Source organism: Penicillium waksmanii (genome assembly GCF_028829765.1).
Source record: "Penicillium waksmanii strain IBT 27052 chromosome Unknown utg000008l:1.0-5622682.0:1.0-5626561.0, whole genome shotgun sequence".
Taxonomy (NCBI): Eukaryota; Fungi; Ascomycota; class Eurotiomycetes; order Eurotiales; family Aspergillaceae; genus Penicillium; species Penicillium waksmanii.
Genome location: NW_026643254.1, coordinates 3,510,726 through 3,532,237, shown reverse-complemented (window position 1 = coordinate 3,532,237; position 21,512 = coordinate 3,510,726). Strand labels below are relative to the sequence as shown.

General features: G+C 50.1%; 7 protein-coding genes across 7 annotated transcripts; 5 read left to right on the top strand and 2 right to left on the bottom strand.

The window, feature by feature from the left end:
* Positions 1-379: 379 nt before the first annotated feature.
* On the top strand, positions 380-3,764 carry N7481_009655 (nucleoporin Nup84/Nup107 family protein; the record flags this gene model as incomplete). The annotated part of the gene is made up of 5 exons (XM_057268874.1): positions 380-442; positions 507-765; positions 818-3,152; positions 3,208-3,338; positions 3,412-3,764. 5 exons carry the CDS (start codon positions 380-382, stop codon positions 3,762-3,764), a joined length of 3,141 nt encoding a protein of 1,046 aa, XP_057119551.1.
* Positions 3,765-4,224: 460 nt separating this feature from the next.
* Positions 4,225-5,333, bottom strand: N7481_009654 (putative urea hydro-lyase/cyanamide hydratase; the record flags this gene model as incomplete). The annotated part of the gene is made up of 2 exons (XM_057268873.1): positions 4,225-4,433; positions 4,793-5,333. 2 exons carry the CDS (start codon positions 5,331-5,333, stop codon positions 4,225-4,227), a joined length of 750 nt encoding a protein of 249 aa, XP_057119550.1.
* A 1,572-nt stretch (positions 5,334-6,905) lies between these two features.
* pmcA (putative P-type calcium ATPase) lies at positions 6,906-11,276 on the top strand (the record flags this gene model as incomplete). The annotated part of the gene is made up of 3 exons (XM_057268872.1): positions 6,906-10,024; positions 10,108-10,299; positions 10,352-11,276. 3 exons carry the CDS (start codon positions 6,906-6,908, stop codon positions 11,274-11,276), a joined length of 4,236 nt encoding a protein of 1,411 aa, XP_057119549.1.
* Positions 11,277-11,993: 717 nt separating this feature from the next.
* N7481_009652 (uncharacterized protein) lies at positions 11,994-13,470 on the top strand (the record flags this gene model as incomplete). The annotated part of the gene is made up of 3 exons (XM_057268871.1): positions 11,994-12,182; positions 12,264-12,775; positions 12,819-13,470. 3 exons carry the CDS (start codon positions 11,994-11,996, stop codon positions 13,468-13,470), a joined length of 1,353 nt encoding a protein of 450 aa, XP_057119548.1.
* A 286-nt stretch (positions 13,471-13,756) lies between these two features.
* Positions 13,757-14,505, bottom strand: N7481_009651 (uncharacterized protein; the record flags this gene model as incomplete). Its single annotated transcript, XM_057268870.1, has 2 exons — positions 13,757-13,797; positions 13,842-14,505. The coding sequence occupies 2 exons, from the start codon at positions 14,503-14,505 to the stop codon at positions 13,757-13,759; spliced, it is 705 nt and encodes a 234-aa protein (XP_057119547.1).
* A 2,957-nt stretch (positions 14,506-17,462) lies between these two features.
* N7481_009650 (purine-cytosine permease family protein) lies at positions 17,463-19,159 on the top strand (the record flags this gene model as incomplete). The annotated part of the gene is made up of 4 exons (XM_057268869.1): positions 17,463-17,876; positions 17,929-18,152; positions 18,204-18,966; positions 19,025-19,159. 4 exons carry the CDS (start codon positions 17,463-17,465, stop codon positions 19,157-19,159), a joined length of 1,536 nt encoding a protein of 511 aa, XP_057119546.1.
* A 684-nt stretch (positions 19,160-19,843) lies between these two features.
* On the top strand, positions 19,844-21,260 carry N7481_009649 (uncharacterized protein; the record flags this gene model as incomplete). Its single annotated transcript, XM_057268868.1, has 3 exons — positions 19,844-20,140; positions 20,201-20,787; positions 20,861-21,260. The coding sequence occupies 3 exons, from the start codon at positions 19,844-19,846 to the stop codon at positions 21,258-21,260; spliced, it is 1,284 nt and encodes a 427-aa protein (XP_057119545.1).
* Between the last annotated feature and the right edge of the window lie 252 nt (positions 21,261-21,512).

Sequence of the window (21,512 nt, the reverse complement as noted above, 5' to 3'; positions counted from 1 at the left end):
GAGGTTGTAGATAGCAGATAAAATAGAGAATTCCTCAGATGGCATGTCGCAGCCCCTTTGCAGACTAAGCTCCCACATAGAAGAGAACGAGACTAATTGAAGGACTGCGATCGCTCTAAGACAATCTTGAGCACGCAAGGAGACCTCATGGGCCTGAACGAATATTGAAAACTTCCGTTCCGAGACTCTAATGAAAGCCTAATGACATTTGTGGAAAAGAAAAAAATTTGGGAGGGCGGAAGTTCTTTAAATACCTGATCCCGTGCCGACCACACTAACCGCTTTGGGCCCGAGTGACCAACGCGCCCAAAATCAAAAGAGACAAACATCATTTCCCTCTCGCTCTTGCATCAACTTTCCACTCGGGCTATTGTTCGCCATGGCGCCACTTACTAGATCCGCAAGAACAGCGGCTTCAGGTGGCCCGACTCTGCGATCAGAGGTTCGTATACGGTACCTTTCTTATTATCTTCTTTCACCCGACTGACAAGCATTGCTCTCTCAAGGCCGCTCAACCACTCCGCAAGGAACCAGAAATTATCAGCATTGACGAGGACGAAGAGGATGAACCCATGGAGGATGAAGAGGTCTACGAAGATGAGGAAGAGCTAGAGGAAGATGAGGACCAAGACGGTGACAATGAGGATGATGAAATGGACGAGGCCGGCCGCTTCTATGGTGACGGTGCGGCGGATTCTGGATCCGCCTTCCCTGTATTGGAACCCAGTCTCAAATCTGTCATGGGGGTGTCCAACAGGTCTCAAGGTTTGTAGAGCTTTCATTAATTATGCCTTGCCATAGCTCATCGGTTTCCTAGGTTCGCCTCAGCTGTTTACCGCCGCCGGCGCGCAAGAAGCATTCGACCCCCTTCGCCGCACCGCCGACCGCGTCACAAAGCAAATCGAGGCATTCGCCAAGGAACTCGACCAGTTCAAGCAGAAGAACTCTATCGATGACTTCCAAAACATCCAAGCCGCATACGAACTCGTCGACAAGTACCAAAAGCTCACGAAAAATGCCATCCAAGAGACCGAAAAGCAACAAAAGCTCAAACGCGCGAAGAATTTCCGGTCAAGCGGCAGCGAAGACCCCAAGGCGGAGGAAGAATTGCGACGTCTGCAGCTGGAACTCGATACTTGGCGTCTTCTTCTGAATCTGATCAGTATCGACGACCCGGCGAGTCGAGCCAGCTACCAAGAAGGACGCCAAGCCGCTTTCCAAAATTTGCACCGCTACTCATCCGATCGTGAAATTTGGGAACAATTTTTGAACTCTGATCAGTACGCTCTTGAGTGCGTTGTGGCTATGAAATGGCTCGAGGAGACTTCGAAGACGGGCGACAGCGAGCTTGAGTTTCTGATCACCGATATGGAGGCTCAGGCGGAACGTGGCCAAGGCCTGTGGTCTCATGGGTGGCTCTTCACTAAAGAAGCTATTAAAGGACACAAGCGATTGCGAGCTTGGCCCCAGCCGTTAGAACCCAATGATACAGCACACGCGATGTTGAAAACCGACGATCAAAAGCCGCTCGTTACACAGCTGGACCCTGATGCGCTTCTTCGACAAAAACACAGCCTGCAGGCACAGGACGAGTTCTACGAACGGGCTACATGGATGACCTGTTGGAAGATGCTTCGACAGGGTGAGAATTGGACCAAAATCCGCGAATGGGCCCAAAGCCGCCTCGAAAACTGGAGAGCTGTTAGCCTTTGCGGCTCGAGTGTTGATTCAAACAGCACTAAGACTCGCACTCCAGTCAACGATGGATTGACGCGCCTAATGAATGCTCGCGCACAAGACTCTTGGCGCGCTGCCTGCTCTGCTTTGGCGCGCAATACCAGCGCAGGTGATTTCGAGCGTGCAGTCTACGGCTTGCTGTGCGGCGAAAGTGACTCAGTTGTCAAGGTCTGCAGCAGCTGGGATGACTACCTTTACGTGTATTTCAACCGCATCGTCCTCTCACGCTACCAGGGATTCTGCAAGCAGTTTCAACGAAAGCTGAGCCATTCCCCTAACAGCACGGTTGTATTCACGCCTGAGCCAGCTGGACACGCTGATCTACAAAAGTTCTTCCAGTACTTGCGAGGCAACGAGCGAGTTGGCAGCGAAGCACGCAACCCATTCCGCAATCTACAAGCAGCCATTCTCAGCAAGGGATACGATTCTTTCTTCTCCCTTTTGGCCCAAGCGGTCTCTCAAGTCAGCGTCAACATACATGGGACAGCATCTGTCATCCCGGATATCCCGCGCTCGCAGGTGGATGATGCGTACCTCATCGCTGCAGAGGATGAAGAGGCTGTTAAGATCGCGACTCACGTTTATCTTGTCGCCCGATCTATCGGCTACTCTCGCGCCGATAATACCAAGACCGCGTCTGTTGTTGTAGCTGGGTATATCGCCAATTTAGAAGCGAGAGGCCTTTTCGACCTCATTCCCCTATACGCCTCTCTTCTGCCGACAGATATGTGTCACAGCGTCTTCTCGAAGATCTTGATTGACATCGTGAACCCGAAGCAGAGGAAGGATCAGGTTCGCCTCAATCAAAAGCATGGTATCGACATCAATGCCGTCCTAGACGTGCAATGGTCTTGGTTAAGCACTGGTGTCTCTTCAATCGAGCATTTGCCTGGCCTCACTGGCTACTCGAGGGTGGTGCGCAGACAAGATGGTTCGCGACTGCTCGTACCGCCTAAGAAGGACTTGATCGGAACATCCATCGCAGACGAGGACGAGAATATGATCCGGAGTCTCGAATGGCTTCGCTACGTGGGTGGCCAATGGGTCAAGATCTGCAAGCTTGGAGCGTGGCTCTACCGCAAATTCTTCGTTGCGGGCAAGCTAGCAGCTGCTAGGGAGCTCAGTCATCGCATGTCGTTGTCTGAGATCTCTCAGGAAACATTTGGATTTGACATCCTTGAATTCCCTGCTCTGGATGTGGATCAATTCATTGCAGAGAAGAGTGCGCCTTCTAGCCCGACCAAGTCGAGGAAGAACAGTGCCCATCGACGCAGCCTGTCTAGTAACAACGGTCTGGCGGCCAACAACCCCGCCAATGCCAACCAACAATGTGCTCTCATGTTGAACTTTGAGAGTCTTGCTCTTGGATTTGATAGTCTGGAGAACTTTGCCATTCTCTATGATCAGATTTCGAGGTAAGAGCGCTTTCTGCTAGTGTACGTGCGACATTCAAGCTAACTTGGAAATTAGGACCAAACGTCGACGAGACTCCGGTACGGTGAAGGATCTGTTCACCGAACTAGGCGACCATCTTGGTTTCATTGAGCAAAGTGTCGGTCAGATGGTGGAGGTAGCTGACTGGCCTGGTACGGCCGAGAATGGTGAGTGCACCTTTACGCCCGTACAGGGCAAACAACAGAGATCAAGAAAGATTGTTTACTAATTGGTATCAAGCAGCCGAGGAAGAAAAGGATTATGCATACATCCGTCGCACCTATCTCCCTGAATTGATTCTGGACTACCACAACGCCTTGTACTACGCCAGCAACACCCTTGAACAGTCGGAGCTGCTTACCCAGTGCATGGTTGTGGCCACACTGGTTGCAAAAATCCCGCATTTGACGCGTAGCTTCACTGAGGCGCAGCGCATGGCTGAACTAATGGATGTCTTGGCATTGGCGGGTAAAGCCATGATTCTCACGGATCCAAAACATGATGCTGTTCAGGAAAGTGGCCAAACTCTCGGGGTGTGGAGGGTTAGTGTTCCAGAGGGCGACGACACTGCCATGTTGCAGCAGATCAAGTGATACGGGGCGTGGGAGTCTGGGTAATGGGATCGATTGTGTAAATTAGCATGCGGGGGAGGACAAAGGGATACAATACAAACCACATGGAATATGGAACATGGAACATGGGGGCGAAGATTTGCTTATTCAAGGTTTGAATGATGGCAGTGACGAGGATCTACAATGCACGGAGACCCTATACCGGATCCTTGCACGCAACTTTTTTTTCTCAATCAATCTCAATCATTCTGCAGTTCTCAATTATTAGCTCACCCCCTCGTTTCGCATCAATTTTCAATTTGAAGGATAACAACCACAACCACAACCACGACCAAACAGGGAAACGGCCTGATACTCGTACTCATCGGTTCCCCACGCCGTGTACATATGTCGCATGTAAGATTCGTAGTAACACATGTCCCCGGACGAATTGAAACAAGCCCCTTGTTTATTGACACCCCGGAAACCGCACACAGCACCCTTACTCGTACGGCTCCATGAGCTTATTTCCCATAACCTTGGCCGGGAAATCCTCCTCGTCCAGGGCCGTCGTATGTGCCCAAGGTTTCAGTCCATTTTCGCGATGAATCGTAGCGACAAAGCACTGGCTCCAGTGGTGTCGCGGGAAATGAGCGGACACATCCTCGATGGTGGCCGGGTGGACGAGATCGGCGTACGCACCGGTATTATCTGTGACGCAAATCCGAAGTCAGTGAAGGGTACGGAGTATGGGATACTCCATAGTAGCTCCACCCGTCTACTCCGTAAAGGGCAACGGGGAAAAAAGAACAAGGGAAAAAGTCTAAAGTTCGAAGCAGATCAGATTGATGCTGATCGCGGGAAAGTCGGTCAGAAGACCGCTTTCCCGTCGATTATCTGTCCGAATTGATGCATCGTACTCCGTATGTGGCGTGAACTTTCCACCCTCTTGTAGGTTTCAGGTAAAAGCAAAGGAGGCGGGAGGGCAAACCCATAATTGAAAAACGGCCAAAATAAAAGAAGATTTGCATTGAGGGAGAGAGGAGAGGTTCTGCATATCCGACACGTACCGAAGATCGTCGCGAGCTGCAACAATTGTCCCACCGCAGTAATTTTGCCAACAGCGCACAGGTCCTGATGTCGGATGATCGCCTCCGCCACACTCTCCGCTTGTTCTCGCGTCGAAGCAGACTCAGAGCCGGACCCACCCCGTTGTAGAACATCAAGTGCCAGGAACCCGCCGTAGAACTCGAAGCTTAAGCGGGTCTGGGCGAGATTCTCGTCTGTGGTGCCGATGTCGTGGAGCACGCAGGCGAGGAAGTAGGTCTCGTCAGAAAAGTCCCAATCTGCGAAGGAGGCGAAGCGGTAATTTTTGATTGCTAGGCCGAAATGGTAGACACGGAGGGAGTGGTTGTATGTTGGCTCAGGGAGGTGAGTGCGGGCGTAGGTGTTGATGCGGTGGGCGAGGGGAGTGGTTGGGATGGGTGTCTCGGAGACGGGGATGGCGATGGGGGCTGTGTTTGGCTTGGGATAGGCCGGTGTGGAGGTTAGTAGAGTGGATGCTGAAGCTGGCACGGCTGTGAAGCCGAATTCTTTGATGGAGTCAGTCATTGTGTTGGAGTGGGAGGGTTGCGTGATGTATGAGTAGTGGGTTGATGTAAACTACTAGTAGTCCTTGTAGTACCAATGCCCAGGTGACTTGCCAGTGGGCAACTTCAAGTTGTATACTAGTAGCTACAAGGTACTAAATAATATACAGAGTACTAACTAGCACGACTTCAAGTTAACATTGGAAGCTTTCTTGGAAGAACCTTGGAAAATCAAGCCGACCACGGTGAGACAACTAGTACATACTACTAGGTAGTGTTGTCTCTATGCACTCGCTTGAGTGGCCAGACATGGGCTAATATGCATATACTCTCCGAGCAGTGAGTGCAAAGACACACCTTCCTGATTGGAAGCCAACCGGAATGAAATAAAGCGCCCGCAGGCAAACGCGTCGAATGTGATAGGGGCTTGCTCAGCCTGATTGAATGTATGTACAGTACTTTATTCCTGTTGTTAGTGGTGCAGTGCACACTGGCAGTGCATAGTGTAGTACTAGTATACTAGTTAGTAAACTTGAACTTGAATGTAGTAGTAATGACTCTACTAACTAGTTAGTATGGAGTCAACATGTCATCGACTCGGCAACTACGGAATACCAACTGAATTTTCCCCTTGAAATCCTCTCTTCTTTCAGACATTCCAAGACAAACCTTACGATCCTCAATCTTGTACTGTTCTAGTACGAGGACAGGGAATATCCTGGATTTTCCCCGGTATTGACGCCCAAATTGCAGTGCTGGTGCCCTACTGTCATCACCACCTCCAAAGCTACGAGTACTGTACACGAGCTACGAGCAATATTCGATGGTCCCAACCGCCGCACATAAAGTATTGGAGACGTCATCTCCACTCAACGGTCCAGCGCGCGCCAAATAATTTGTCTTCTGTTGCCCCTTATTCGCCTCCCTTTGCCCTCCGAGGTCCCGGCTGCGGCTTGGCACGCGAGGCAGTGCAAAACACAGGAATTCGAAGCCGCACCAGCCTACGTTACTGACCGTTTGCCACTTCACTGGTGGTGAGCGAGTGATCGAGAGAGGTGCCACGAATTGCCCCTTGTTTTCTTTCAATCAGTTCTCCTAGCTGCAAGAAATCCCCCCAAGAGGCCCAATGTCCTCCGATCCAAAGCCACGTCCGTGAGTGACAAGTCGAGCGCAACACCGCACTACCCACTGGGGCTGTGCAAGTGTGGAACCCTACCCCGAGCGGGCTCCATAGACGAAAAGGAAAAACAATCGAGACCGGAGTGGATCTACATCTGCAAAGGGGGTCTGGTCTTGCTGCTGTCAATCTTGCGATCTTAGTGGCGCGTCTGTACGGTTGCATGCGATTTGATTCCCTCCTTGAACGACCTTCTTGACTCCTTCCCATATCCCTCCTCTGTCGAAAAGTCACCCTTCCCCCCAAAAGGACACCCGTCGGGCACGAAACAGCTGCATCTACGATCCTGATTCGACCGCCCCGATCTACAATCTACGAGAGTCGACTCCTTCCTCTCCTCCTCCCCATGCAAACACCAGTGGCTGTGGAACTCCCGCCCGCGTGAAATCGCGTTCGGCTTCATTTTGACCATTCACAATGTCAAATCCACGAGAGGACGACGAGCCTGTCCAGACTCCTACTACACCCTTGAGGAGAGAGCGGGCTCCCACCATCACCATTGACACCTCCGCCATGAACTCGCCTAATAACGGTCAACCGCCCGTCCAAGTTCTTTCCGGTCCCGAGCAAGCCTCGACAGATCATCTTAATCTTAATAATAATAACGGAGAATCGCCCAGCGCCAGGTCCACAGGCCATGACGATGCTGTGTCCCCCACAGATCGAAGGTCCACCGCATCAATCCGTTCAAATGCCTCTTCGGAAGCTCGAGACCGAGACCACGAAAATCGACCTACTTCGCCTCACAATATCTCATCCCCAAAGGCCAAGCAGTCGGAATCACACTCCAATTTCTTGTCTGTCCCAGGCACGCGCTCACGGGGTAACTCCCTCGAATCGGAAGATGCCGCCAGCCAGACTTCCAGCATCTATGGGGGCGATACCTATGTCCCGAGCCAGTCTCACCACTCGCATTCCCAATCCGACCTCACCAAACATACCAATATCGATGAAGAGGACGCCCTGACCCCAGACCCCGGCCGGGAAGCCGAATTTGAAGTCGAAAACAATCGGTTCGCGTTTTCCCCGGGCCAACTGAATAAGCTCCTGAATCCGAAGAGCTTCTCTGCTTTCCGTGCATTGGGGGGACTGCGAGGTCTCGAAAAGGGGCTGCGGACGAATGTCCAAAGTGGTCTCAGCACCGACGAGGCTGCATTGGATGGGACCGTGGAATTTGAAGATGCCGTTGGCTCGGGCTCGCCCTCTTTATCCAAAACAGCTTCCCCAGTTAGACCGCCACCTGTAACGCCTGCAGATACAAAGACCGACAGTGATGCAAGTCAAGAGTTCTCAGATCGGAAACGGATTTACGGCGATAACCAACTCCCAGAGAGAAAGTTGAAGACCATCTGGGAATTGGCCTGGATAGCTTTCAACGACAAGGTGCTAATCCTGCTGACAATTGCCGCCATTGTCTCTCTCGCTGTTGGTATCCCCCAGTCTGTTCACCCAGCTGATCCAGACGAGCCGGGTGTGGAGTGGGTGGAAGGTCTCGCTATTCTAATCGCCATCATCATTGTCGTGACTGTTGGCGCCTCGAATGATTGGCAAAAGGAACGGCAATTCGCAAAGCTTAACAAGAAGAAAGAAAATCGACTTATCAAGGTGATGAGATCTGGCAAGACTGTGGAGATATCCATTCATGACATTCTAGTCGGCGATGTGATGTACATGGAAGCTGGCGATTTAATCCCCGTTGATGGTATCCTGATCGATGGTCACGGTATCAAGTGCGATGAATCTTCCGCTACCGGTGAATCTGACCTTCTTCGAAAGACCCCTGGCGATGACGTTTATCGAGCTATTGAACAGCACCAGGATCTCAAGAAGATGGACCCCTTCATCGTCTCTGGCGCTAAGGTCTCAGAAGGTGTCGGAACCTTCCTGGTCACTGCCAGCGGTGTGCACTCTACTCACGGCCGAACTATGATGTCCCTTCAAGAAGAGGGCGAGACAACCCCACTGCAAACCAAGCTTAATAAACTTGCCGAGTACATCGCTAAATTAGGCCTCGCCTCTGGTCTACTTCTGTTTGTGGTTCTTTTTATCAAGTTCCTAGCAGGACTGAGCAATATTGATGGTGGCGCGGATGCCAAGGGCCAAGCTTTCCTGCAGATCTTTATTGTGGCTGTCACCATCGTCGTAGTGGCGGTGCCTGAAGGTCTACCACTGGCAGTCACACTCGCTCTAGCCTTTGCTACGACAAGAATGATTAAAGACAATAACCTCGTTCGCTTCCTCAAGGCCTGTGAAACTATGGGAAATGCAACAACGATTTGCTCCGACAAGACAGGTACTCTCACAGAAAATAGGATGACTGCTGTTGCAGCCACATTGGGAACTTCATCGCGATTTGGAGACAAGGGACCTGCTGCTGCTCAATCAGGAGATGTTTCTGCATCGGAGTTTGTGTCTGCTCTTTCGCCATCCGTCAAGGATCTTCTACTCAAATCAATCACCCTCAACTCTACCGCCTTCGAGGGTGAGCAGGATGGAGTAAAGACTTTTATCGGCTCCAAGACAGAAACTGCGCTGCTTTCATTCGCCCGCGAGCACCTTGGAATGGGTCCTCCCAGCGAAGAGAGAGCAAGTGCGAAAATTGTACAGATGTATCCTTTCGACTCAAGCCGCAAATGTATGGCCGTTGTTTTCCAGCTTGAAAATGGGAAGTACCGCATGCTGGTTAAGGGTGCCGCGGAAATCTTGATGGCGAAGTCCACAAAGATTGTCCGTGATCCCACTGCTACTCTCGAGGAATCACCATTGTCAGAAGAAAACCGCTCTACTTTGGATAACATCATCGTCACCTATGCGTCGCGCTCTTTGCGATGTATCGGTCTTCTCTACCGAGACTTCGATCAATGGCCACCCCATGGAGTATCAAACTCGGGGTCTCGGGACGGTGCTGACTTTGAAGCCATCTTCAAAGACATGTCGATCTTTGGTATCTTTGGTATCCAGGATCCTGTCCGAAAAGGAGTCGCAGAGGCTGTAAAAACTTGCCAGCGCGCCGGTGTCTTTGTGCGCATGGTGACTGGCGATAATATCATGACTGCAAAGGCTATCGCCGAGGAATGTGGTATCTATACTCCCGGTGGCATCGCCATCGAAGGCCCCGAGTTCCGGAAGCTGAGTACACGACAAATGAACCAAATCATTCCTAGGCTTCAAGTCATCGCTCGATCCAGCCCTGACGACAAGAAGATCCTCGTGAACCAGCTCAAGAAACTTGGAGAGACTGTTGCTGTTACTGGTGACGGCACCAACGATGCCCAGGCGCTCAAGAATGCCGATGTTGGCTTCGCTATGGGTGTTACTGGTACTGAAGTAGCCAAGGAAGCGTCGGACATCATTTTGATGGATGACAACTTTGCGTCCATTGTCAAGGCTATGGCGTGGGGTCGCACTGTTAGTGATGCCGTGAAAAAGTTTCTCCAGTTTCAAATCACTGTCAACATTACTGCTGTGGTCCTCACCTTTGTCTCCGCAGTTGCCAGTCCCACAAGAGATTCCGTGCTCAGTGCTGTCCAGCTGTTGTGGGTCAACCTCATTATGGATACCTTCGCTGCCCTTGCATTGGCAACCGACCCCCCCCATCGCCATATGTTCTCGATCGCAGGCCTGAATCTAAAGCGGATCCCTTGATCACTCTGACGATGTGGAAGATGATTGTTGGCCAGTCAATCTATCAACTAGTCGTAACATTCGTGTTGAATTTTGCCGGCAAGGATATCTTCCCCTGGGATGAAGGTCATATGGAGACAGTGGTGTTCAACACTTTCGTCTTCATGCAGATCTTCAACCAGTACAAGTAAGTTCGACCTTAATTTTGATACGGTCTTTCCAAATACTAACTCTCGCAGCTCTCGTCGAATTGATAACAAGCTCAACATTATGGAGGGAGTGTGGCGCAACAAGTGGTTCATCGGTATTCAGCTCATCATTATTGGTGGCCAGATTTTGATTATCTTCGTGGGAGGCCAGGCCTTCTCTGTGAAGCGCCTTGATCAGGGCTCGCAATGGGCTGTTAGCTTGGTTCTCGGTGCGATTTCGCTACCCATCGCAGTGGTCATCCGCCTCATTCCCGATGAATTCGCCAGCAAATTTGTCCCACATTTCTGGCATCACCGCAAGCAAGAAGGGCCGGAACTTGTTGTGTCCGATGAAGACCGTCGCTACGAATGGAACCCCGCGTTGGAGGAGATCCGTGACCAGTTGGCTTTCATTAAGTCTGTCCGAGGTGGTCGTATTCGCCACATTCGCCATAAGCTGCAACACCCCCAGGAATTCTTGCCTAGATCTCGCAGTGGTTCACGATCCCGGGAATCATCTGCCCCGGCAACCCCCAACGGCGAGTCCGGCAGCCCACCCCCTCAGCCTCAGCCTCCGACTCCCGAGTCGCGCTCACGTCGCGGTACCCGATCTCGTTCCAACTCAACTTTCGGGCCTGCAGCCGCAATGGCCGGTGTGATCGCCGGTAGTATCGCCGGGTGGTCCCCTATTGATCACGGTCAAGACGAAGCCGATTCTATCACTTTCCCGCCCATGGGTACTTCTGGTGGAACGGATCGTCAGCCTGGCATTGAAATCCACCCTGACACCTCGGCCGATGACCGCATCGTAGGCGAATACTCCCACGACCCAAGACACCCGCCCAGCCAGAATCCGGATCTGATTCCTTTCTTTGAACACGCGCCTCCTTCAATCTCTGATCGAGCTCCGTCTAGTCGAGGCCGTCGCTCTATGTCTCAACGTTCTCGATCAAGTCAGAGTCAGTCACGAGTCTGATCTCAGACTACATACCTACCACCTACGCACAAATCAGCTCGGTGGCATTTCAATGCATTAAAACAGAAAGCATTTTCACGAAAGGCGTTTGTGTTTCCCCTCTTTTTCTCTCTTATATCCCATAGCCACGCTACTTGAGTCTCTCTTCTTTTGTTCGTTTATTCCCCAACCTGTCGGGTACAATTCTCCTTTTTGTAATACTTCTTGATTGTGTCCTGGTCCATTGCTTTTTCTTGTTTCGCTCCACGAAAATATTGTGGCGCGGTGCGTTTAACAAAAAATATCCATAGACTTGACATGCTCCTCTCTTTTTTGCCTGTCATATTTGCATTGCCGGGGCTGGATAGGATAGTTTCACTGTCGCTCTCGGCGAATTTTGGCGTATTCAGGCCGATAATGCCAAGTGTCTGTTTCATAATTGACCAATTTCATTTCTGCATATTGACCAATCATTGTTTACAAGTAATTACATATTGACTACGAGTATAAACTTAAGGCAACAGTAGGTATACTCGTAACGTTCAGGATGAACTTTTACCCTTGATATCTCGCAAAGCCCCCACATTTTGCCGGACGAGTCCCACAGTTTCCCGGACGAATCACGGTGCGACTTACTCCCACCAGAGCCATATTAACAGTCATACTTCCCCAACCCACAACCTAGCACTCTCCATTGGATTCCTTCACACCTCTTACACATCATTCCGCGAACGAACTATGGCTACTACACCTGCTCTACCGACACAGGTCGACTTGCTCCAGCGATGGGGCGGCGAAGACATTGCGGACTTGCCCAAACCCGCTGCTGTGATTGACAGAGCAATCGTCCGCAGGCATTGCGAAAGAATGAACAATACCATCCGGACCCTGGGAGTGGAATTTAGAGCCCATGTCAAAACCCATAAGGTCTGTGTCCTTTACCCAGACGAAGCAGCTCTGTATCAATGCAGAGAAAGCTGGGAAGTGGAAAAACTAACCCCCACCTAGACTCTCGAAATCGCCAAATTGCAACTGGATAAGGAGAGCAAGGCTCCCAAATTCATCGCTTCAACGCTGTTGGAGATTGAAATCCTGACCCGGTTTCTCGCTGGCCTGAAGCAGGCTGGCCGGAGCCCTAACATCCTGTATGGCATTCCCCTCGTGCCATCCCACATTACCCGGCTGGCGGAATTGGCCGCGGAAATCGGCGAGGACAGCGTCACCGTGATGATCGACCACCCAGACCAGGTCCAGTACCTGAAGGAATTCTCCGCCAAAACTAATTTCCCAGTCTGCGTCTTTGTCAAGGTAGATACCGGATATCACCGTGCAGGTCTACCGCCGATCTCCCTGAACAAAAACGGACTGCTGGAAAAGCTCGCCGAAGCCGAAAAAGCAGGCCATGCAAAGTTACTCGGTCTCTACTCCCACTCCAGTCTCAGCTATGGTGCGACAAACGCCGATGAGGCGATGGAATATCTCATCGACGAGATCCAGGGTTGCAAGGCCGCTCTGAACAAGTGGCTGCATCTCCTTCCCAAAGAACCGGGGACTGATTATCAGCGTTGGCGCGACACCTCAGGCTATTTCTTCGCATAACTTGGTACAAGGTGACGCGTCTGCAAAGGCGGAGGAACTCCGCGCTCTACTGCGACAACCAAGTGCAGAGCAGAGCGAGGCGCAGGTGAAGATCGAATTGCACGCGGGTAACTACCCCGTCTTGGATATGCAGCAAGTTTCCACGCATGCACGTAATGGTGCCGGTGGACTTGAGGAAGAGATTGCGATATCTGTTGTCGCCGAAGTCTGCAGCGTGTATAATGACGGCGAACGTGAGAAACCCGAGGCGTTGGTTGCGGCGGGAACACTGGCGTTGGGTCGTGAGCCTTGCGCCGCTTATCCTGGATGGGGCATCCTCTCGAACTGGAGACAGACTGGTGATGCAGAGTCTGGCGCGTCGCGGTTGATGGTTGAGCGGATTAGCCAGGAGCATTCGATTATTTCCTGGGAAAAGGCTGCGCAGGAGAGCCTTCCTTTGCAGGTTGGACAGATTGTTAAGATCTATCCTAACCACTCTTGCGTGACGGGTGCGTTCTACGGGTTCTATTTTGTTATAGACTCGTCCTTGGATGAGGCTTCTAGAGTGGTTGATATCTGGGTTCGTGGTCGGGGTGGTGAGGTTACGGATCCTCTGACCATGACTAGATTTCAGTGAATGATTAGATCAATAGGTTGATAGAAAGGGACTGAGTTTAGATTTCTTGGAATGCAGATAATGTCATTGATAGACTCTGCTGGCAGCTCGCATTCGCAGCTTCATCGGTATCGTCCCTTCTTCGATATCCTCTCGCTGTATTCCAAGCCCTGGGTATCTTCACATCCCCTATTCCAAATATATCCCGGCCTGTTGTTCAAGGTGTCGGTTACCAAGGCGACAGAGATAAGAAAGCGACACCTCTGGAGGATCCCCACCCACCTGTAGTTCATAAACGAATATGGATCTAGGACGCGAAGCTGTGGCCAAGGTAGAATGCTAGATGCCCTGTTAGTTCAAGAGCTCTTGTAGAAGGGTTAATGTAGACGTACTATTCAGCTCGACAACATGGAAAACCAGCGGCGTTTTAGAGCTCTGCAGCATATTCTGCTCTTCAATCATAGCCGATATCCAACTCTCATGGTCGATGACAGCATTAGCCTCCTCTGGTCGTGACGGGGATCCTGGCTCCACGTGCCAGAGACTGATATCGTGGATGGAGGGATCATAGCCGCAGAAATGCTTCAATTTGTCCACAAATAACTCGTAGCTCAAATGTCTCTCGTCAACGATACCGTCATGGTAAAGGGCACGTTTAGTGGTCAAAAAGCGGGAGAGAGAGATGGCTTTTGACTTTTTGCCATCCGGGGCGACGAAGATGACCTTTTCTTGGTGAAGCATGTGGGTCGCCGTATCCTTGTAGTACTTCCAGACTCGGTAGGTGCTTTGCTTGCAAAGCTGGGCAATCTTGGAAAGAGAATCAAGGCATTCCTCAGGATCTTGTAGCATGAGGGCTTGAACTTGACTAGGCATTTGTCGTATGCAGTGGAATATGCCCGGCTGCAGGATTTCTTGATTCTCGTACTGGTTGATAGGCATAGTCAACAACTTTGTTTCCTCCAGCACTTTGAAAAGAGTGAGAGTTATGGAGCCACGGACAGAGCCGCGGCGAATTCCCAGGAGCAGCCAGTGTCTTTCTTCTTCGTCGTCGATCATGGTGGTAAAAGAATGAGGCGTGGAGATGGGATATGGTGAGACTGTGGGAAAGAAAAGTGGGGCAGATCATTCTGGATAGGTGGAATAAAGACATGACCTCGTCGATGGGCTCAGGAAAGGGAATTGAAAGTTATCAGGCGACCTCAGAGCGAGTGAACGAGCTGGGAAGGGTGGCGGGGCTGCCAACGGACATCGGGGTTGGTCTATAGCAAGTTGGGGGAACAAACACGGCAAAGACCGAGGATGGAATGAATGAGAGTAAGAAAATACACAGCCGTGCATAACTAGCTCCGCCTGAATCGGCATTGTCGTTGGAAAATTGACTGTGGTGGGGAGATATGAATACAATAACCGAGAGCCCAAGAAGGTTACGATGGACGGGAAAATTGCTAGATATATGGAACATCGGAATAAACAATGATTTCAAATTCTGATTACGAGAGATGATAACCTTCAAGTTTTTTTAGGTCCTTTTTCAGGTTTAGAAGAGATAGATGAATTGTTTTAACAAAGGCTCCGAGTTAGCCTGAATGAACACTGTCGGCAGTCATCAATGCTAACTGGGCTCATGAAGCTTCATCCTGTTATCTTAAAACCACGTAGATGCCCATGTTTCAAATCCTACAATAATATGCGTGACGAGTTCAAAGATCTGATATATGTGTACTAGTTTTCAAGTTCTCGGTCATTCACATACTAACTTCCTGAGGCCGGTCTACAGAAGGGTTGGATATAAATACATTAAGAGGTAGCAGACCCCGGGACTCACGTTTAATGGCAGGCCTTTGATAAACCTGGGAACTTCCCTGTGAACTTAAATTAAAACAGTAACCAATATTTGAATCAAAATAGGCGTCGGAACCAAGCTAGTAGCAATATCTCACGTCTCTAATATATTCAGGTTGCCCATTCAGAGGTGCCCATGTGAGCCAAATTTGGTCACTCGTCAATCTATCAAAAGTTAAAAAAAGACCAACAGTCACTACTAGTCATCAAGCAATATATCTGCAATGTATTCCTGAATCAAGCTATTATTAATTAATAGATATGGGAAATAAACCTCGATGACATGTGGGGAATCGATCCTTCCATGATACAAACCTGAAGTGCAGAAATGTACCTAATGGCAGGGGATACGCCCGAGGAGTTCATGTACCGATCTGGTCTCCGCATCAGGTCTATTAGCTGTATGACACCCGTAGCCTCAAATTCAACATTTAAAGTGCCTACTGAGTATGACTCACCGTGGGGAAGCGGACTAAAATTTTCAAAATTTCTAGTTGTAGTTTGGTAGAGAACAGCCCAGCAGATAGATACACATACCCCAAGAAGACACATACCCCAAGAAGACACATACCCCAAGAAGGAAAGTAGATGAATGTCAAAATCCAGAGACTGGAAGGCTGGCAGATGGACTCAGGGATAACTGATTATGATATGCAGTCGATCATCCGGTAGATCAAATCGGCATCGGTGGAAGTAACGGCCGCGTGTCACCGAGCATGCAGGAACTGCAAAACTTGTTTCGTCCGACCCTATGCATAACAGGTGAACATGTGGGGCGGGGAAGGAGTTTCGGAAAGCTTATCTCCGGTTTTTTCTCTTTAAGGGCCCTTTGAATGTAGTGTCCGTACGACGTAATAAATTCAGGATTCAGGATTCACACTGTCAATGCTGGGGCAGGATTGATGGCCTCTTGCCAGTTCCAGTTATTGTAGATGGCATGTCCAAGAGGTCACGGAGGAAACTAGACTCAGACAATAAAGCTAAAAATACGAATGAAAATACACCATCCTTCTTATCAAATGAGTTTGGATTCGATCACTAAAGTGTAAATATCAGCGTGACCGAGTCTGCGGGACCGAATGATGAAGAGCCGAATGAGCTTAACCTTTTCCAGCTAGCTGCCTGATGCCATGCGTATAATTCCAAGCACAAGGCTGGTTTTCTCCGAGATTTATCTTCATCCCTTCATACGTATCTTTGCACAGGTCATTTGGAACGAATCATCAGCGGGAAAAAGGAGCAGATACTATGAGCAGAACACAACATATCTGAGCCGTCTCGTTGGTTGGAAAGAAAGAGCTCCAGCAGATCAGTTGTTGCTCCTGTCTCCCCCACATCTGATCGCCGTATTAAAGCTGAGAAGAGCTCCTCTCCTTGCGTGGGCCACATTCCAGTGTGGGCATTTTCGGAGGTTTAGAGTATGCTGACCCACCCACTATGGGTAACGAAGCGGTGATCATGCAAAGCAGGGTCGCGTTAGCTGTGAAACGCTTTCTTCCTCGCTGGCGTCCGTCAGAAGGGTCAACCCCTCGCTACATAGTATCATCATGATAGTATCATGAGGCGGGCTTCAAAGACTGATGCAATGTTGCGATTAACTTTCGACGGGATTTGGAGGTTCTACCCCGCGCAGATAGATCGACTATGATCTCAACAGCTTCTTCGCTCCACATCATGGATCCACAGAAAAGTTCCTGGGTGCGTGTTTTGGTTGAGCGGGGAGGAAGTCGACGTGTTTATTGGTTCGGGTTGCGGATGAGCTACCCAGAGGAGTCAGAGTCCTTGTTTGCCCAGGAATGTCTAGCAAAGTGGTGAGGTGCGGGTGTTACACCCAGCCCCGACACAGGGTGATGTCAGGTCCTACAGTGCAACAGGGGCGTGCACTAGGTACTGAGCTTAGTCTCCTATATCTATCATGCCAGAGCTACCCTAACCATCTTTCTTGAGTTCGAATATTCACCATTCTCGCTAACTTTTTTGGACCTGGCCTAGGTACGGCTATTGATCAACGTGGAGGGCATTTTTCTACGCAAGTGTTGAGGTTATCTACCTCTGTCTCCGAATCGTGCAAAATCTTGCGAGCAAGGGGCAACTTAATCGTCGACTATCATCGTCATTGCCATCAAACTATACCGATATTAAAATCCAGCTCGCCAAAGAATCATCCAAGGATGAAGCCCGAAGATATCGAAAAGGCGCACGAATCACCTTCCCTACGCAGTGTGAGCCCATTCGAAATATATAACGACTCCTCAAGCGCAATCAATGCCGGAATCGATACCAAGCCGCAATCAAGATATCGCAGATTGATCCAAAGCCTCAAGAATGTCGAATCCCAAGGTATCGAGCGCGTACTCCCCGAGGAGCGCGAGGAAATGACAGCATCTTCAACATTGCACATGTTGCTCATGTGGTTCAGCATGGCACTGGCCACAAATAACATCATTGTTGGGTCCATGGGAACAATGGTATTGGGCCTCAGCTTCAAGGATGCAGCTCTGTGCGCTGTGTTTGGAAACTTGGTGGGAGCTTCGACAATCGGGTATATGAGCACCTGGGGACCGCGGAGTGGCAACAGAACCTTGGTCAGTCTCGGGAACACGGTGCATCTGCCATATATGCTAATCCACCTGATAGATCGTTTCTCGCTATTTCATGGGATACTACCCTAGCAAAGCCTGCTGCATGCTCAATGTTTTCACCAACCTCGGATATAGTATGGTGAATTGTGTTGTCGGAGGCCAAATCTTGTCCAAGGTGTCTGGCGGACACCTCTCAGTTCTGGTTGGAATTGTTGTTGTGGCATTTTCAAGCTGGGTAATGGCAATGTTTGGAATGCGCATTTTCCAGATCTATGAGCGGTAAGCATTCAACAGAAAATTGTTTTTTTTCATTGATCTGACGAAGTATAGAGTTGCATGGCTCCCCCAATTGATGGTCCTGTGTATAATGGTAGGATCTGCTGGTCCGCATTTTGATTTCAGCACTCGCACGGAGAGCTCTGCGGCAGTTCTGAATGCTAAACGTATCTCCTTCTTCTCTCTGTGCCTTTCCGTTGGTCTCTCTTGGGCACCCCTGGCCGCTGATTATTATGTTTATTACCCGTCTCATGTCAAGCGCTGGAGAACCTTTGCCGTGACTGTCCTTGGATGTGGACAAGCGATGGTAATCACTTTGGTCCTGGGCATTGGCTTGGGGACAGTCATGGCGAGCTCCCCGACATATGCTCTGAAGTATGGAACCGACCCTGGCGGCCTGCTGATGACTGCGTATGATTCCCTCGGAGGATTTGGCAAATTTTGCGCCGTGATCAATGTGCTCGCTCTGGTCGCCAGCAACACTCCCGGTTCATATTCCATGGGCATGAACTTTCAAATGCTCGGCGGATTCTTTCAAAGGGTCCCGCGACCGATCTTCACCACGCTGAGCACAATCATCTATACCGCTTGTGCCATGGGCGGCCGCAACTCCCTCTATGAGATCTTCAAGGGTTTCTTGCCATTGATCGGATATTGGGTTATCATTTGGTTCATGATTGTTTTGGAAGAAGACGTGATCTTTCGCAGGAAAAGTGGATATGACTGGACTGCCTGGAATAACCCCCAGAAGCTGCCCAAGGGTATTGCTGCTGGTATCAGCTTCTTGATCGGATGGGCTGGAGCGATCCTCGGCATGGTAAGTTCCTCGAGTTTTCGCCCTAATAGATCAAAAACTAATATCAACGGCTCTAAAGAATCAATCATATTACAGCGGTATCATCGCCCAGCTCACGAACGGGTCGGATCTGGGAATCTGGATAGGGGCCGGATTTACGGCGATGGCGTATCCGCCATTGAGGATGCTCGAATTATCGTTGTATGGCCGCTAGAAGGATTTTCGATTTGGTCTTCGGATGGCCGGATGTGCTACGATCGCATCTGAAACCGACAGCCCCGGTCCGCGGCATAGTGCTGATCCCCCGCGATTTATGGGCCGGTTAAGTTTGAGTAAATATCTCTGTCGCATGTTATTGGAGAGAAAGAGAAAGAGGGGCGGTATGATCCTGTAAAAAGAAAGAGAAGATAAGAAATAGGATGATGGAGATGCTGCACATGGTCCTGAAATATTACTGATTCCCTAGCATACGCAATACAAAGCAAATTAAAAGAATCTTGGAGGCTGTACGGTAGAGTATGGGAGGTCACTCTAATTATGCAGGGCTGTCATGAGACCAAAGCCCCTTTGTGCATCCATACGTAAGACTGTAATTGACGGGTCATGCGAGTGGTGCTATCCATGATAGGTTAGTGATTGTATGACAAGATCCCTCATGGTCCAGTGAAATAACATACTATGCCCTCCTAGACCCACTGTAATTACTCTAGCGTCAAGTCCCGAGCCGAGCTGTAAAGAGTTTATGCATGATGGTAGCATATAAAAGGCGGCGTGGCGTACCCTAGTGACCGCGGCTGATTTGGAAGGAGTTCCCAGGTTACCACTGCGCTCACAGCTTCACGACTATACAACCCCCCCAGCCTGTGTCCCTTTCGATCCCCGATCTATTCTGTTCACCATGGACAACGATACCTTCCTCGTTGTTCAGCCGGTGACGGATATCGCTCGTGCCATTCTAGATTCATCACCGCGCCAATGGATCCCGTACGCTCTGCCCCTCTTGTTGGGATACCCTCTCATCGCCCGTGTGCTGCGATATCGCCGCCTGCGACAGCTTCACCGGGACTACCCTTATAAAACCCGCGCGGACATGGCCAAAATGACCGATGATCACGCCTTCCAGATTCAAAAGACCGTCGCACAGCTCGAGTTTCCATTCATCTTCATCAAATCGCTGCAGTTCGCGTTGTTCAGAGTAAATCACGTCTCCGTTGCACACCCCTCGATTCAGCGTCAATACTGACTCTGTGCCCAGACTTATGGTATCCCGACCATCTCTCGACTCCTCACCAAGACTAGCCAGTTCTCCGACCCAGAGACTTCGCTAAAGCGCTACACCGACACTAGCGCCCTGGTGCAGGAAATGGTAGGGAACAACCCAACCTCGCAGCGCGCATACATCTCCCTGGCCCGCACGCGCTTTCTGCACAGCGGGTATCGTGCCTCGGGCAAGATTCTCGAGGATGACATGCTCTATACGCTTGCGCTCTTCGCTCTAGAGCCTATTCGATTTATCAACACCTACGAATGGCGCACCCTGAGCGATCTCGAGCGCTGTGCCATCGGTACCTTTTGGAAGAGTGCCGGCGATGCACTGGATATTAGCTATTCTGCTTTACCATCCGGCGCAACGGGATTCCAGGATGGTCTCCAGTGGCTCGAGGAGATTGCTGCATGGAGCGCCGCCTACGAAGAGAGATGTATGGTTCCTGATCAGAAGAACCGCGAGACGGCGGACCAGACTACGGCTGTTATAGTATACATGCTTCCGAAGATTCTTCACCCTGTCGGACTGCAGTTCGTCTCTTTTATGATGGATGATCGGTTACGGAAAGCCATGCTGTAAGATCGGAGCTTAGCAGTTATCAGTAAGACTGTGAGATTTGAACATTTTCGACTGACTTGAAAAAACCAGATACGATGCCCCTGCTCCTTTTTTCTCCGCTCTCTTTTCCAGCGCGCTGACAATTCGAAAATTGACGCTCCGTTATCTGATTCCTCCAAGACCGTACTTCTTACGATATGCGTCTTTCACCGAAGAGCCGGATCAGAATGGCCGTTTCTACCTGACAAAGTGGGAGGCTGCCCCTTATTATGTCAAGCCAACTTTCTGGAACCGCTGGGGGCCCGAGGCATGGCTGACATGGGCACTGGGCCATCCTCTTCCCGGAGATCAGGGCGACAAATATTACCCATCGGGTTATGACATTCAGGATGTTGGGCCTAAGTACTTTGAAGGAAAGGGGAGAAAGCAACTGGATGAAGCGATGGCCGAATTCCAAGAATTCAGAACGGGCAAGTGTCCCTTCCACTGATTACATCGCTAATAAGTGCCTGGCAACCTTTGAATGCTGAGTTTCGGTGTCTCTCATATGAGAGGGTGTTGGCGCTTTAGGCGATTTTTGAAGTACTACTTCTACGTTGAAAGAGGGAGTAGAGCCAATACAAATAAAAGGAAAGTTTTCAATATGGAAAAGTCTTATCTTGCTGGTCAACTGGGACCGAAGTAAAATCATTTCGTCAATTGCTTTTCCAGTATGTGCTTGCTATTCTGGCCCGGTAGTCTG